This window comes from Drosophila willistoni (genome assembly GCF_018902025.1).
Source record: "Drosophila willistoni isolate 14030-0811.24 chromosome XL unlocalized genomic scaffold, UCI_dwil_1.1 Seg141, whole genome shotgun sequence".
Taxonomy (NCBI): Eukaryota; Metazoa; Arthropoda; class Insecta; order Diptera; family Drosophilidae; genus Drosophila; species Drosophila willistoni.
Window position 1 is genome coordinate 1046427 of NW_025814052.1, and position 18442 is coordinate 1064868.

Here is an 18442-nt window from a genome sequence, read left to right on the forward strand (position 1 = left end):
TCTTTAATATTTTCCTGTTTTTTAGAATTCGTTGTCCTTGCTGAAAAGAGAGTAGCTTGATATCCCCAAGTACATTCCAATTTAAAACTAAATCCCAAAAACATTCAAATTAGATATCATTTTTAAACATCGGTTACAGATTCGCAAAGTTAGAAGTTTTTGAGAAGTTTTGAAACTAAAATGTTGCCCATACTGCATTTTGGTAAATAAATAAACAATGAATCAACCTTTCAGTGATCGAAAATCTTTTTATAACATTTTTTTCGCTCTGAAATCGCGCACATTTCTCTGCACATTTATCTATCTACTGCTTGCACACACTGCGTATACGTAATGAAGCAATTTATTTAAATTTAACTAAAGATCAGCGTTTAGTGTGATTACGGGGAGGGGCTTTTAAATCTTGAGTAATAGATCTAGATACTAAAGGATATTGATTACTTTAAAACCCCAATGTGAATCATTTCAAATAGTTACTACATATATTAATTCAAATTACTTACTAAAAAGCTTCACTAATATGCCTCACAAACTAAATACTAAAATATAAGTTAGTACCTAGATAAAATAATTACAATCCGAAGGGAGTGATTGGGGGTGGGTGGTAGGATGGCAGGATGGTAGTATGGTAGATGTGGGTTAAGGGGAACTGGCCTCGATTGCGTTTTTTGCGCCATTTGCCACATTTTAAACTTAACTTCACCCACATTCAAAATTCGTTTTGGCCAAAAAAAAGAAAAACCAGTTCATTGATAGATCCACAGCAAAGTTTAGTTTTGTGTGAGTTTGGTTAGTTTTTGTGGTTTGTTTTCTTTTTTTTTTGCCCACAGCTTAGATCTCTTAGTTAGTTAGTTAGTGGAGTTTGTTGTTGTTGTTGTTGTTGTTGTTGTTGTGGTTTTGTTGTGCTTTTGTCTAGTTTCTTCGATAGAAACGTTCTGAGAGCAATAAACTCTCTCAGTTCGCAAATGCCGTTAATCAATTGTTTCGCATAGATCAAAAGGCCAAAGCCGAAAACAGGTAAATGATCAATGGGTGGCTGATCTCAATACGATGCCATGGCATGGCATGGCATGGCATTCGATTCGCATAACAGATCGATCGATTGCTGCTATGAATGGGATCTATGTATGTATGTAAGTAATCATTGCCATATGTGGGTAGAGGAAGTCCAAAAAACTAAAGAACCTTGAACCTAACTGCAAAAGACCAAAACAAAACAAGAAACAAACCCCACACACACAAAAAAAAAACAAAAATAATAAAAGATACAATATTTAGATATTTTATGAGATGGATGGCATTCTATGGCTAAGACTTGGCTACAACAGCAGCAGCAGCAGCAGCAGAAGAGGAAGAAGGGGACAGTTTGGTCTGGCCAATCTCTGATGTTAGTGATTGCAGACATGAATTGTTTCGGTTCATTTTGGTTTTTGTTTTTGTTTTTTTGATTTCTATTTGGTAAATTTTGTTGAAAACGGTTTTTTTGTTTTGTTGATAGCAAATCCGCTTAGGCGGCCAAGTCAGCGAACTTCTCTATCTCACTCTCTCACATGTTTCCCTCTCTGTCTTTGTAATTGCAGAAATCAACCATAGTTTATTTGTTTGTGTATTAATGTGTTTTTTTTTCGCAATGTCATTTTATTTATATACATTTTTTTTTTTGTATTTTTTGTTTGTTTGGCCAGCGCGCGATTTAATTTAGTTTTATTCAATTTGCCATTTGCGGAAGCAAAATGCCTTGTCGAGTTGTTGTTACGGTATAATGCGACAGAGTTTTGTATTATATATTTTTTCTTTCTTTCTGTTTTTTTTCTTTTTCTTCTTTCTTAAGCAATATTTGCGATACCCTTTTAACTGTCGAGTTGAAGGGAGTCATAGATTTTGTAAACTCTTAATATGTAGATTTGGTTTAGTATGCAATTTTACTTTTACTTGTATTAAAATTTTATTATTTACTTCTATTAAAATTTGATTATTTTGTATACTATAAAAAAAGGGACTTACTTTCATGAATTTTGATGGTTCACCTAAATAATTTTGTTTTAAGAATTTTGGGATATTATTTTAAGTATCGTATCTATATTTCATATAAAAATTATGTTTAAAAATTCTAAATAATATTTGTAAAGATCTCATCTTTATTTTATATATAAAAATCAATCTCTATGTCATACGTAATCGCGTTATAGAATGAAATATAACAATTTCGAGATTTCGTTTTTTGTTGTTTTTTTAATTGTTGTCGGGAGAAAGCTCTTATAAAAAAGAACATATTGCAGATTTAGCGAAATATTTGAACAAAACGAATATTTTGGTTATTTTTGAACTTTAGTTCTGATTTTCTCGACTCCATAGTAACTCAGTGATCAAATTTATGTAGTTAGTTTTTGTTTAGTTTAAGTATTGTATTAGGATAATGCTCTCTACATTGTGACTCAATGTGTCTCAGCTTTAGCCCTATTTTTCGCCCAGTGTACTTTTAAAACAAAATGACTCCTTTTGGGAAAAATTTAAGACTCTTTACTTTATTTTGGATTTGTTTTCATTTTGGCAATCATGAGAGGACTAAATTTTCTTCTACTTTACGAGTTTTATCCAGAGCTAAACTCATATTAAAAAGAGGTTTTTTTCTTACAATTAGATTTTATTTGATAAGTTCTACCATTTTAGTTACAGGGTATTATACAATTCGTGCACTAAAATATGAAAATTTTGGAATTGCCTTTTTGTCGTGTTTTTGCGGTTTTTTTTTTTATTTTTTTTGCAATTACCTAGCTCAATGTAATGTAATGTTATTAACGCCATATTGACACACATTGCCTGTTGGGGTAAAATCTAAGCTAATTACGTGACAGCTTACGTTAGGTTACGTCCTCCCACCCACTCATCCAGTCAGTGTCTCTCTCTCACTCCCTGAGTTTGTCTCTGTCTTCTTACACTTTTTTTATGCTGCTTTCTTCAAGTGGAAGCTTATGGAAGAGAAGAGAGTTGGAGAGAGGTTTTAGCTTTCGCTCTCTTTATGCTTTTGTTGTTGTTTGCTTTCTTGGTTGCATTACCTGAACACACACACACACACACACACACACACACACATGAACACACACGATAGAGTAGGGAGTATGAAATGTATGAACTTTTTTGTGGGCGGAGGCGTGGTTAGATGCAATCGTCGACCCACTTTCATAGAATGCTAAAAGTCACGTTAATTGCTTCGACACTTGACTCTGAAGAGGCGGATACCATGCGGATGCCATGCGGATATGTGGATGTGAATAAAGATGCGGATGAAAATGATGTACATATACATATATACATACATGGATGCTGCGTGTGTGTGTGTGTGTGTGTGTGTGTGTGTAGGGAGTAGGTGTATATGGGGTCAGGTGTATTACCCTCTGCCATCGACCTCATCAGTGGGAACGCCACAATGAAAGTGTAACAAATGTGTAAATTGAAGAAAAATCAACTAAAGTCATCAATGGATTTTAGTCACTTGAACTTTGCGCCATTAAAAGAAGAAATTTCGCATTATATAGAAATCTGCTATGGGAAAAATTATGACTACTGTCTACCATAATAATCGCCTACTTAGATTCAATCATCGATTTTCATCGACTTAACACATACTCAAAAGACGCTGGCACGTGTTTGTCATGCAAGAGATTTTCGAAAAAGAAAAAAAAGAAAAATATTCAAAAATTTGTTAATGTTGATGTCATAATAACCAGCATTTCCATGATCCTCTAGCTGCTCTCCCACTCCACTCCCTCCACCTTGTTGAACGTGGTCGGATTTCAAAAGTGAAAATGCATACGATGAAGAGGAGGCCAAAAAAAACAAACACAACAACAACAACAACCAGAAGAAAACTGAGCCGATTATTCAAATCTGCATTATTCAAAAAGAGCCATCAAAATGTATGAAATAATTTTTTTTCTTTTTCGCTTTTCGCTTTCGGTCCATTGATTTTTTTCCTATTGATGTTCAGTTCTAAACGAAAACGAAAAGGGACTTAATCAATTGCAATTCGTTATGGATAAAAAAAATAGAGAGAGAGAGAGAAACAGCGAGACCTATAAATAAAAATACATTTCCACTCAAAGTCGTTTTGATGATACCCTGTAGTTTTAATTGGATGGAAAAGTAAACCAGAATTTCATATAGTTTTTGCTCTGAAGCTGGATTGATAGAATTTTGAAGCTTTTAATTTGATTATTTGTGATTTACAGGGTATAAAAGAAACAGAAAAAAAATAATGCAAAATGTTTCTTGTGGGCAGAGCTGATGCTGCTGCTGCAGCAGCAGAACCGAAAATAAAAGCCAATAAAGAGAGGCTTATTTAACACTTAAAAGTTTCGTGGGCGTCTCTTTGTGACGATGCCATCATCTACAGATGCATATATGTATATATAGCTTATATAGCAGTTTACCTCGCATTCAATGATAAGAGCCAAAACCAAAACAAAACAAACAAAAAAAACATGACTAAAACACGACGAACACTTTGTACTCTATAAAAAAAAAGTAAATTGTTACTCATTGCTAATCAATATATGGTCAGAGATAATTTCTAAAATTCTAACTAAACTTTAATTTACATAAATACGTATTATGCCCCTCCCACACCCACACACACACACACACACGACTCTTTTTCTTGGCTATCTATTTAAATGTATAATTGTCATTGGCATCAGGCGAATGACCATTTTTGGTTATTAAGAGTATTAAGGGAAAGAGGTGAAATAATAAACACCAAATAAAGCATTTGTCAGATATCCATAAACAGAGTGAGAGGGAGACAGAGAGAGAGAGAGGTAGCTAGAGCAAGAGGGAGATACAAAAATATTGTTTAAATATTAAATTATTACAAAAAATGTGCATAAATGAATATGGAATGATGAAAATGGTAATGCCATGACACGTTTGTTGCTGTTGTTGTTGTTGCTGGTGTTGTTGTTGTCGTCGTGCTGCCTTGCACATTGCCTGAAATGGGTTGGGGATTCGGGTATGACTATGGGGATCTCAGATTGCATAGCAGCAACAGCAAATGACATAACACTCAAACGTCAATGGGCCATATTGGCATATCATCGTCATCATCATCATCATCATCATCTTCATTTTCATTTTTTATGGGGGCGTAACCAGCTCCTTTAGCTGCAAAGTGAAAATGGAGCCAAGTTTAAAGGATAATACAAATGTCCTAAACTAAAATTTTGAGATAACACAAGCTAATATATTGAATATATTCCATATATTATTGGGATAAACAGAATTTTGACTGGATAGATAAAGAAAACCGAAAGTAATACCCAACTTATAATACTTTTTAGATTAGCTTACTAACTAATCTCAACTATATTTAGTTGATTGAATAGACATTCTATTTAAAAACTTGTAAAGTTGATAACGTTTTTTTATTTGTTTTTCTATCAAAAATCATTTATTAAAGTTAAAAAAGTTCAAAAGTTTTCGAAGCTTTCCCATCTCCTGTTGAATTGTAATGCCAATGCTAAAACTAGTTGGGAATTATAGCTCGATAAACTGAAAATAAGGATAGCACAGCACACAATTTTCATGACTTGGGTTTGTATTTTAGAGGAAAAGGAAATTAAAATTAAAAAATAAAATACTAAATCTAATGACAATCATTTTGGCCCAAAAACAAAAAGAAGTGGAAATTTTCCGAGCTTAGGTCAAAGATCTCTCTAGTGAGGGTTGAAGTAATTGAAAAGATTCATTTGAATGTGTTGTTTGCTGACAAAGTCAACGGACACAAACTATGTAAAAACATACAAATTATGTCAACTTATTCATAAGCGAGTGAGTGAGTGCATTCATCTTTTCAAGAGGATTGAGTTGACATACGAGGATGATGCTGCGCCATGAGGTGAGATGTGATGAGATGCGATGAGATGAGATGAGATGAAATGGGTTGGGATGACATGGAATGTGTGACATGGTGGCCAGCATGTCAATTAATTATGCATTCCATACACGGGCGACGTCTTCACTTTTTGTTTCACTCTCACTTTTTTCACTACATTCCTTGCACCTTCAATCAGAAGACGAGCCAACCTGTCGAATTCGTCCGTTGATCCGTTCTCCGTCCCGGTCTCTGTCACTGTCGCGTCTTTATCTCTATCTTTATCCGTATCTCGTCTCTGTCTCGTCTGGCTTCTCTATCTCTATCCCTCTGGTGGCCATCCACTCGGCAGCCTAAAAATGTCGTGCTAAATTCTTTAGACGCTTAAAAATAAAATTGTTTTGCTCTTCCAATTTTGCGCGTGAGTTTTTTTATTTGATTTTTGCATTTGTCGCGCTTAAAAATAAGCACAAATATTTAATACCCTATATCTAGGATAAGGTATACATGGACGATAAATATTCTCTTCTGAAATATATAAATATTTGGGTATAATTTAGTTTGCATTATATCCAAACTAGGATAACAATTGTTAAATCTTTCCATGGGGGGGGCATCAGTCACTTTAATTGGCTTGTTGTCGAGGGGAGGTATGTTCAAGTCGATGCCTTATCTATGCCCTATCTAATGTCTATACATATACATATACATATGCTGTTTGGTTTTTTTTTTGTTTGTTTTTGCTGTACCGACTGTGTAATTTATTGTTGTTTGCTCTCCTTTCTTATTTTTCTAATTTGTTTTCAGCACGCAAATTATGTGAGGCAAGCGGCTGAGGACTATTTGGCCCGGCGACAGGCGCGCAACAAATCAATGACACGCTCAATGACTTCCGGCTTGGCTGGCCCCATCCTGGCACTGGGCAATGTGCATTATTTGCCGGCGGCAAAAAGTGGCACCTTTTTTGCCCGCGACAATGTCTCCAACTTTATAACCTGGTGCAAGTGAGTTTACCTTTAGTTATTATCGTAACCGATAACAATTTCAATCGATGGACAATTAACAAATCACTTTGATTATAGAATGATTGCTTTTTTAAATGTCTTAAGCATGAATTTGACGATAATTTACGATAACAACTTTAATCGATAGACAACTAACAAATGACGATTATTATAGATTGATAGATTAATTTACTAAGTGACTACAATTGCAATAATTTTCGCTTTCAGTTTGAATAGTTTAAATGGATAGATTTGATTTTATGGAATCTATATACTTACTTATCGATAATTTTAACGATTGTTTTTTTTTTGTATTGTCGTTATTTAGGAAAAGTCTAAAGATCATCGAGTGCCTATTATTTGAAACGGACGATCTAATAATGCGTAAAAATGAGAAGCACGTGATACTCTGTCTCTTGGAGGTGGCCAGACGTGGCGCCAAATTTGGTAAGTAATCCCCGACTATAAAAAATACTCTACCTTCGATAACTCATCGCATATGTCTCACATTTCAGGCATGCTGGCCCCCATGTTGGTACAAATGGAACGGCAAATTGATCGTGAAATCGCTGCCGATATTAAGGCAAACGGTAGCTCAGAGAGTTCCACCCAAACGGAGGTCACAACAGCATCGGATGCTGCAGCTGCAGCAGCCGCAGCAGCAGCAGCGGCGGCGGCGGCGGCAGCAGCGAATGCCACAACGACGACAATAACTAGTGAGAGTTTGGCCATTGAAACAGATCTGTACGATAGCGATTCGGAGAATGAGGACGATAGCAATGAGAATCCCATGCTGATGTATGGACCCCAACCTCAGATAATAACAAATGACTTAAAGAGCCTGGATGAGATGGTAAGAAGGATATCCATGTTGTTTTCTTTTACCGAATAGTGATATATCCTTTTTGTCAAGCCTTTGGCATATGTACTATATCCCCCCATTTCCATCTGATGGGTGGGGAAGGGTGGACTTTTCTCTTGTCTTTCTGTGTATAATTTTTTTCTTTTCTTTTTGTTTGGTTTTTTTTGCAACGTTCCTCACGACTTTTTTGTTGCTGTTGTTGTTGTTGTTGTTGTTGTTGTGTGTTGTCATTTGTTTTAGGTTGTGTTTTTTTTTTGTTTTCTTATTTTTCCTAGCAACTTTTCTTGTTGTCCATTTTTAGCCATGGCTAAAGTTTCCAGTTTCTTACTTGGGCAAAACAAATCAAAAGCCAACAATAACAACAACAACAACAACAACAATAGCGGCAGCAACAACAATGCATTTGATAATTGTTTAAACGATTTTTTCCGTTTCGTTTTTTTTCTGTTTTGTGCCTAAAAACGGTTAGCCATATTATTCAGTATTTCATCGGATATATACACATCTAAAGCTTTATATTGTGATTTTAACAAAAATTAGCATTCAAATTAGTTAGTGGCCATTTGAGAAAGAGAAAAAAGTGATTGAGAGAGAGAGAGAGAGAGAGAGAGGAGGGAAAGAAAGATTAGATAAAACTGTTTCACATTTCAATTGTATTACCTAGAATAACTGGGTTAGATTAAGGTTTTCGGGGAGAAAATGTTTATATTGAAAAAGTATTTCGCATTTTGTACAGTTTCTTATTTCTCAAGATTAAACTTTTAAAACACTTTAACTTAATGTAATTAAAAATTATTTTAAATTTAAATTTAAATAGACAAAATTCCAAATTCGTCGTGTTATCCTTCAATAAAAATTACTTAAAATATAAGGAAGCAAATCCTTTGTTCAAGATCGAAAAAAAACATAATCAAGAATGATATGCAGCTTAAAAATAACTTAAAAACTAAGTGATTAATTGTTTGTTTAAAATCTGAAAGTTAGTGTTTAACTACTTCAGAATTTTAAAAGCTTAACATCATATTCTGAATATGATATTCTGAATAAAAAAGGGATTCCGGTATTAAATTTAATGAGTTTAACTGACCCCAAATGGCTGATTTATGTCGAATTACTCTGGCCAAAATGGTATATGGATATGGTAATTTGTTAATAGGATCAATCATTGACTATAATTAATAATTTCAGTTAGGAGAATATATATTTTCAACAGCGACTAACTTGATTGAATTGTAAGTTTAGAATCTGAATCTAGGTTTAGAAAAAAGTCTTTGTCGCGTTTGTGTAGAACCTGAATCTAAGTAAGGAGGAAGTTTTAATTGTGTTTGTATAGAACCTGAATTTGATAAAGCCTTTGATATATGTATAACCAATATTGTCCAGTATTGGCTTTTGGAGAGGTTAGACCAGAGGTCTAAGTATAAGAGATTCATAGTTAAATTATGTTCAATTGTATGTATGTATATATGGGCTGGATCCAGAGTTATTATCTATTGCCATCAGCAATTATTTGGGAAGATTCTTTTGAAATTTTCACATTGTTTTCTGAAACTATAGAGCAGAAATTTTCATATTCTTAGTGCTTATCGCTAATTTTTTCCCAAATGCCACGCTATGTAGTAAATAGAATTCCGAATCGAAACTCTATTAGGCATTATTTAGAGCAGAGATAACATATTTTTTAAGATGTTAAAGTCTAAGCATTAAATATTTATTGATTACTATGATGGATGAATTGAAAATCTATTAGCTGCTGCTGCTGCCCACTCTATCCACTTTAAGTTGTTTTTGCTTACTGGTCACGACGTGCTCATCTCATCTCATCTCATCCTCATCTCATCTCAAATTGTAAATTAATTTGACAAGATGTTTCCCGGTGGCGCCAAGCGACGACAATGCTGACGATGTGCCAACAACAATTACAACAATTGCAATTGCCAATGTAATTGCAAGTGTGACGACGACAACATCTACTAACAACATCAGCAACAACATCGCCCAAGGATTGAGGAGTTAGACAGAGGCAGGCATTAACAGGGAAAACCAAAACCAAAAAAGAAAACAAAAAAAAAACTAATGAAAGCCATGCAAACATTTCCTCACGCCGCTGGGCAACAATAATCGACAATCGACTGACTTGGTATATAGATGGATCGATGGATGGTTGGTTGGTTGGTTGGTTGGTTGGTTGGATGGATGACTGGATAGATGGATAAATAGTTGGTCTTGGCCAGCCACATGCTGACTGAAACATTGTCAGCAGATTGTTGCTGCTGTTGACCCGGTAGGCAATGTCCTCCCCCTTCCCATCGCCCCTTGCCGTTTACCCGAAAAATTTGCCCCACCAAATTCCGATATTTTGTGTGTCTCTTTGTGTGTGTGTGGCAGCTTCTGCTGTGGATGTGGCTGCTGCCGCCAAATCAGCAAATAGCCTCAACAACTTGTCGAAAATCAAATGATGTGCCACCACGGCAGCAAACAGAAAAACAAAAAAAAAAAAAAAACCAGCCACGATCATTTGTCGCTGTTGCCTGTTTGCTCGAACCGAACCACCGAACGATGCTCGACTGACTCCCAAATGAAAGCTTTTGGCACGTCCGCATCGTTTGGCTTTGGCATGCGATTTATGGTGAGGCTAGGATCACCACCATTGCCATCGCCATCGCCATCGCCATCTACATCGACATCGACATGGACATGGACATGGACATCAGCATTGTGTCAGCGCCAAGCTAATCTCGTATGCGTTGCATTTACAGTCACGCCGATCGGTCGATTGCTGCTGATCGGTAAGATCGTAAAAACCCCCGCGCCCACCCTCTCTTGAGTTCACCCACTAAGATTTATTGTCATCATGTCTAGAGAGAGTGAGAGATGAGAAGGGGGTGGAGGGGTGCTGATGTGCAATTTTAAGCTCCACCTAAAAACGCATTCAATGTTCCTAGTTCCCAGCTGCCAACTTGAAGTGGTTAGTTAGTTTGGCTGCCGCCGTTGCTGCTGCTGCTGCTGCTGCTCCATGTACCGTCAAAAGGAAAAGAAAGAAAAGTTCAAAGGTGCAAATGCGTTTGTCTAACTCTCTGGTCGTCCCCTCGAACTCCAGTCTCTATAGAGTAAACCATTTCCACTTCCCATTCGCAATCTCCTACATCATCCCACCCCCTTCTATGCCTATCTAACTGACGGTCTGTCTGTCTGTCTGTCTGCCTGCCTGTGTGCCTGGCAGTTTTGTTAGTTAGCCAGCCAGCCAGCCAGGCAGCCAGCTAGCCGACAACACAGTAGCAATCGGTAACTCCAGACATAGTCACAAAGCCAGGCCAAGTCGTCATTTATTTGTCTGCCTCTGGACACTTGGACAGTTGAACAGACAGAGGAGCAGCAGAGGCATACGTTGTGAGTGGAGAGTGTTTAAGGATTTGACCAAACCGATCATAAGACACTCTTCTTACCGTTTCAAGGTTTTAAAGTGAACTGAAATGGCGAATTCGTAGTGATTTTGTTGTCTGTTATCAATTGTAAGCGATTATTATTAATCGATTGTTGATTGTTATACAAGAGAACAAAATCAAAATTTACGTCTTACGAAAAAAAAAAAAAAACAACTATAAAACTATAAACGAATTACAAATGCCAATTTGTTTCGTCTTAAATGCCATTTTACAAGACAAATTTATATGAAAGATCTGCTTCATTTTTTCCATATAACACAAAATATATGATTACCTAACGAATTAATATCTTTAAAGTGATCTCTTTGCGAATTTTCCATGACCATTTTAGGGTATACAAAATTTGTTATATTCTTTTGATCATTTTATTTCATTTCTTTCTTACCAAAATTACTTTTTTCTGCTGCTGCTGCTGCTGTTGTTGTTGTTGTTGTTGGGTCTTTGTTTTTGTTGTTGTTGTGCTTTTTTCTCCTTTTTGCTCATTTGTTTGATCATTTGTTCGGACAATGGCAGCGCGTGAATTTATGCAGTGAAAACTATGGTGACCCCGATGCTCTAAAGCTCGTTGGGTTTAATAATGCTTGCCTGGAGTTCAGTTCAGTTAAGTTGAGTTGAGTTGAATTCAGTCGAGATGGAGATGATGATGATGCCGCCAAAATCGAGTAGCCATAGTCCGGGGTCAATATTATGCAACTTGACAAAAAGGGACCAGATACATACTCTATGCTTTTGTTACCAACTGTATTTAATTAATTTCTTTGGTTTCTTTCGTCTTTCCAGGTCAGAGATTTGGTGGAAAAATGCACATGTCCCTCACAGTTCCCAATGGTGCGCGTCTCGGAGGGTAAATATCGCATTGGCGATACCAAAGTCCTCATCTTTGTGCGGGTTAGTACAAACTTTTAAAGAGATTAGCTAATATTCTTAGGGTTGGATTTGATTTTTCAATATTCTTCTTCTATAGATATTGCGCTCTCATGTAATGGTTCGTGTTGGCGGCGGATGGGATACATTGTCACATTATTTGGATAAACACGATCCGTGTCGTTGTCGGGCCCAGCATCGGAGTTCGGTGGCTGCACGTCTCATACCGCGGAATTCAACCAATTCATCAAATGGCATTGAGCTGCATAAGGCTCAGGTGATATTCGAAAGGTGAGTGAAAGAGTGTGAGGAAGGTAGAAGGATGAGGTAGATGGCAGTTTCATTTCCATTTCCACAACCAGATTGAGTGAGACTGACTGCAATTAAAAATCAACGCCCCATTACGATTATGGGCCATGCATTAAGTTGTTATCGCTTCTCGCTAATTGCCTGGCATAGAGGACTCGATAATGACATGTTTCTAGTTTGCGTTTTACCCAGATTGCATGCGCTTAAAGGTGCTTAACGCACTCAACTCTCAGCTTACAGAAAAAATTAAAACAGAAACAAAAAACAAATACCTAAAACTAAAACACGTCTCCAGTACGTTTCAATGGAAACGATGGGATGGTGACGATGGGGCAAGGGGACGACACTCAGCGCCAGGCACCATTAAGCTTGAGTAGGCGACAATGCTGGATTTTTATAATGGCAATGTTAATCCTTTACTTCTATATACACACGCACACACACACACACACACACACACACACAGATTTGAGTGACCAAATACAATGAAACCATCTCATGGTATATGTGACACATTTTGGAATAGTAATAGAAACGCAAATCTTGTCACAAAATTAAACTTTGGAAATTCGGACAAGAACTGACGTCCAACTCGTAGAAAATCACAAGTTTTTTTTTCTAGGCTTTACCGCCACAAGGCAGGGACGCATCCAAGGGGGATGCACATTTTTCGATTGGATCAATTATCTTTCCTGTACAAGAACTTGGGTTATCCTACATCATATAAGTCACATATTTTAAATGACAATTTCAAATTTCTAATGCAAATTTTTGTTTTAGAACTAACATAATAATTGAGTAAGTCAGCGCTCTAATTTCGTCATACCCATGCCCCAAGTGAGAAAGCTATTTCGAATTCATAAGATCACATTGATATGAATATTAAATTCTTTTGACACTAAAAACTGTTTAAACATATAACTTGGCTATTGCCTAATAGATTTTCGTGAAATTTTGTAGACTGATAAAAGTCAATAGCATATATGTACATACATATTAGGGTAGTAAAATTCGATAAATTTTATACTAATTTCACATATGACATAGTGAAGAAAAGACTGACTTAATCTGCTTATCTGCGACCCATTCAAAACTCTTATATTGGAAAAATTTTAACTAATTATAGAAACGGGCAAAAATTTATACATTTTATTTGTTTTCTGGTTTATAATCTACTTCATCTTAACATTTAAAACAAACAACTAAAACTGTTTTTTCTTGCTTTCGTCATACACAGTTACATTTCACTTTGGTTTTAATAATAGTTGAAAGGAAATTAAGAAATTTTAGATTAACTTTTAAAGCAGACGATACACCCCAGAAGTATGCCACAAAAAATTTGCAATAATTGATTTTGAGTGGCCACAAACAGTAGCAAAAAAGATGAACAAAATATCTCTAGGCAGGCTCCGACTGGCCCACCGTCAACCGGGCAAATGCCCGGTGGCCCTCAAGGTAGGGGGCCCCTTTTGATGAAATTGCATGTAGTAGAGTAGCAGTTTTTAATCACTAGGGCGCTTCGTGCGAGGTTCCTCAGTCTGATCAATGTAAATAATGACTGAAATATATGGAGTTCTTTCATATATCATCTCAGAATTGTCCACGTTTTAACTTTTATTTCTATAGAAAATCGGTATATGAGTTCTGTATGGCTTTATGGTTTCCTCTATTACAGATCGCCACCGGCAGCTCGACGCATTTTCACACAATTCAGCAATGGACCATCTTCCATGCCATCTCCGACGTCAGCGTCAGCATCTTTACCAGCCACAGTGAATGGCCAGAGTAATAGTTTGTCACCCAGTCATCCATTGGCACCTGCTGCCATTGCCTCAGTTTCAGCCTCAGCCTCTGTATCACCCTCTGTCTCGGCAAAGTATCGCAGCCGCAGTCCCACACCGCAGCGTAAGTTCCACAATCAGACGACGGCAACTGCATCAGGATCAGGATCAGGATCAGATCCCTTGACAAACGGCAATGGGAATGGCAATCAGCAATTGCTGGGATCACCCAGCTTGACTCGGCGATCTATGTCGCCAAGTCCACGTCGCTTGATTGATATGCGCAAGAAGCAGAGCTCATTCGAATCCTATAGCAGTGGACCCAAATCTCTGCCCATGACCATGGGATTGATTGACACTGAAGCAGAGACAGCTTCGGGTAATAATGGGATAGCCAATCAGCAGCAGCAAACGGTATCCAATGGCGGCGAACAGAACAATTCGACCAAATTCGAAAATATCAGCGATAATGGCAGCGAGATTAGCGATGAGGGATATCGCAGTTTGGGCGTCATACAGGCCAATGCCCAGAAACGTGAATCCCTGCACAGTCAGGCCTCCATAGAAGATGCTGAAAGTAATGGTAAGTGTTCACCTCAACGACTCGACTTTCTCTTTCTTGGAGCTTATCAATTGATATATTCTGAATTCTTTGCAGTGCGTCTTGATCAAACATCCAGCGATTCGCAAATCTCACCCACAGAGGAGCCCATCGAAACGGAGACAGAGGACAAAATTGAAGTGGCCGATATATTGGAGGAGGAAGAGGAGCAGCAGCAACAACAACAACAAAAACAAAAACAAGTGACTATGCCAGTGTCCCAAGATATTGATGGCGATTACTCTGTCTGTGATGGTCCCCAATCATTGCCCGCCATTTTGGCACTACCCAAGCCCATGGAAATGTTGGATGATAAATTCGAGCGTTCCGGCATCTATATTACGGACGATGCCATCACTGTGGATGTGGCCAAGACCAGTGGCCAAACAGTGTCTGCCGGGAATAGCAAAATACCACGTTCGCCTCTTGCCCAGCGACGCCGTAGCATTGACAATAGCACATGCGGTGGAGGGGGAGGAAGTCTTCAAGATTTGAGCACACGATCTGGTCTACCCACAACATTTAGTCGCAAGCAACCCGTCTATCGTTCCGTTAGGCGACCCCCCTCGAATGGGCCCACTCCGCCGCCACGTACCAAGGGCACTCAATTGCCCATGGTCAGGGATGTGACCAACACATGGAGTGGACGGACGCCGACCACCAAAAAGCGTCCGATTATCAATGCTGACACATTTGCCGCTCCCACGCACTCATCGTCGTCGGCTGCGCCCTTTGAGCGTGCCTCGAAGGGTCGATCCTCGCAAATACTCTACGACAGCAATGGCCGACGAGTGCGCGGATGCACCAGCTCATTGACCACATCGCCAGTCAAGAATCATGCCTCATCGCCGCTGGCCCAACAGCTCTTGGAGGCGGCCAGCAGTGCCAAGAACGATGCCCAGATACTGGAGAAAATGAAAACTCTTCTCTCACAATATGCAGCCGGCAATCAGGCCCAAAAACCAAATGCCAATGGCAAGAAGACACCCGTCTATGAGGATTTTACCACAGCCTGGGTCCATAGTAATGGCAATCTAGAGAGATCGGAGAGTTGTTCACCGCCGGCCAAGGCACGTTCGAAGCGAAGTTCAGCGGCCAGCTCTTGTGGTAGTAGCAATCATTCGACAACTATAGCAATTGCAGGAGGAGCAACATCATCTGCAGCAGCAGCAGCAGCAGCAGCGGCTGTTGTCTCTCCACGTCGGGAGCGTGGCATGTCAAAGATACCGGCGCCAGTGCGTCATCATACAGAGCTTTATTAACGGCGCCAGAAGACGCCAAGCGTCAAGGTTAACTATCTTCCGAGTGTTTTCTGAAAACCAAAACAGCGAGAAGCGCGAAGCGGGCAGCGGGCAGGGGACAGCAGACAGCGGGTTGTGGGTTTATACATAGTGAATTAAGTTAATGTTAAAGCCGAGATGGAATTGTTAAAAATGCTGGATATGATGATGATTATGATAATGATTAAGAGAATGAAATGTATTATGGGGATTAGCCAATTGCACCGAACCGAACCGAACCGAACCGAAAACCGATACCGCTCGGCTAACCGTTCCAAAAAATTTACAAATACAACAACAAAAAAGAAAACTACATATAATTAACATGTAACATTGAAATTCGAACTGCCTCATAGGAACAGCATCAGAAGTATCTCCAGATCCAGAGTTATAACCAGTCAGCACCCATATATATATAAGTACTATATATTTAGAGATATATGTATATTCAAATCCAGCATATCCTTTTCAAGTATATTCCCTCTCTCTCTCTTTCTCTCTCTCTCTCTTTCTCTATATATCCTCTGAAGCTCATCTCTTGCTAATACTTTCACTCTCTCTTTGCTTGTTCATCTGGATCTGGGAGAAAAAAAAAACTTTTACAATCCCAAAAAAAAATAACTTTTAGAAAAATAGAAAACTGGAAAAAATTGAGACTAATTTATTGGCGGTTTATTCCCCTCCCTCCCTCTCCGTTTTGGAATTTTGGATTTTTCATTGTTTTTAGAGAAAATTGAATAGTTTTCTAGAAATTTTTAAAAACAAAATAAATTAAAAAAAAACATAACAAAAACAGATCTAAGTAGATTTTTACCCATTCTTTCTCTCCACTATCTCTCTCTCTCTCTCTGTCTCTATATTTCTGTATTTCTCTGCCTTTGTGTGGTGTGTAAAAGAATTTTCCAAATTTCAATATATTATGTAGAGAGAAAAAGGTAAAGGAAAGAATTTATTTTTGTACGCAAGCAATGAATGTGTAAAATCAAAAGCTTTTAAATTAAAAAATTAAACTCGATTTTTATATACACATACACACACAAACACACATACATACATACACATGGATATATACATAATAATAATAAGTATATATACATATAGCTAGGATCTAATAGAAAGAGAAATGAAATGGAACAGAAACGGAAACGGAAGCGAACGAAATATAAAACAAATTGTTTCGTTTCATTTTTCATTGTTTCTGTTTTTTTGTTTTGTTTTTTTTTTTTTTTTTTGATTTTTGTTGGTGCTTTTGAGTTTTGAAAAGTTTTAGTCAATTGTAAACCCCAAAAACAACAACAACAAAAGCAACAACAACTCGACACAACCAATACACATACACACACTAATTATATACACAAGTATATTACATACCTACATATATACATACACATATACGAAAACCAAAACTGGATCAAGGTCACAAAATCAAAAAAAAACAAACAAGTTTAAACTACATATATAGCTTTCAGTAGGTGAGAAGCATATTTAGCTAATTTGATATTGTAATAATCTGTGTCTAATCCCCCGACAAATCCATTCAGAAATCTCTGTATAGATTTGCAAGATATATTCGCTTTGATCTAGCTATAATTGATTTTTTTTTTTTTTACAGATTTACTATCTTAGTATGTTAAGTAATGGAAATATCTGTAAATCTTTTTTAATGCGATTCCAAAATCATTTTCGTCACATAGTTCCGAACAAATGTTACTAAACGATTCGGAGTTTTTGTACAATAGTTTAAATTTCACAATTGATTTACAAAAATAAAAAATTCCTTTCAGTTCATTTTTTTTGTTTTACTATATGCATATATAGATCTTGTTTCATTTAAAATCGGCCTTACTCTTCAGTTTATAGTACCTATATACATATATGTATATCCCCCAATAACCTATATATAAAGTTGTAGTAATGTAAACCAAATGATTTTCATATATACATATTGGTACCAATTAAATCGAATCGTTAATTATATAGAAAAAAAAAGAAAAGTCATATAAAAATTTTTATTGTTTAACAAGCAAAAATGACAATTTAATTGTTTATAAACACATATACACACACACATACACTTACACACACATACACACAACGGGTTGTTAGATAGTTTGTGTATCTTTCAGATACCAATTCAATATGAAACCGGAAGACCGAATGGTTTAAATTAATAAATCATGATTAACCTATAAACCTAATATCCAATTTATTTCTAATAATATTACAAAGAGAAAAAAACAAAAAGCAAAAACAAAACATATAAAATGTATTTTAAATACAAATACAAAAATTAACGAAAATTGTATTCAAACTATAATAAAAATAAAAACAAAATAAAGAGCAACAGCAAATGGCAATGTCAGCAATAAAAACAAACAAGAAAAACATTAATTGATTTTAATCACAAGAATTTAATTAATATTAAA

The 18442-nt window shown here is 36.9% G+C and overlaps 1 protein-coding gene across 1 annotated transcript in view; it reads left to right on the plus strand.

Moving 5' to 3' along the window:
* The window catches only part of LOC6648740 (GAS2-like protein pickled eggs), a 61565-nt gene extending 44520 nt beyond the window's left edge, over positions 1–17045 (plus strand). Inside the window, exons 4-10 of the mRNA XM_002071011.4 lie at positions 6677–6873; positions 7202–7320; positions 7389–7726; positions 11962–12069; positions 12146–12336; positions 14030–14718; positions 14794–17045. Coding sequence (XP_002071047.2) covers positions 6677–6873; positions 7202–7320; positions 7389–7726; positions 11962–12069; positions 12146–12336; positions 14030–14718; positions 14794–15998 — 2847 coding nt within the window. The 3' untranslated portion in view covers positions 15999–17045. The remainder of the gene's footprint in view (positions 1–6676; positions 6874–7201; positions 7321–7388; positions 7727–11961; positions 12070–12145; positions 12337–14029; positions 14719–14793) is intronic.
* Positions 17046–18442: the final 1397 nt, after the last annotated feature.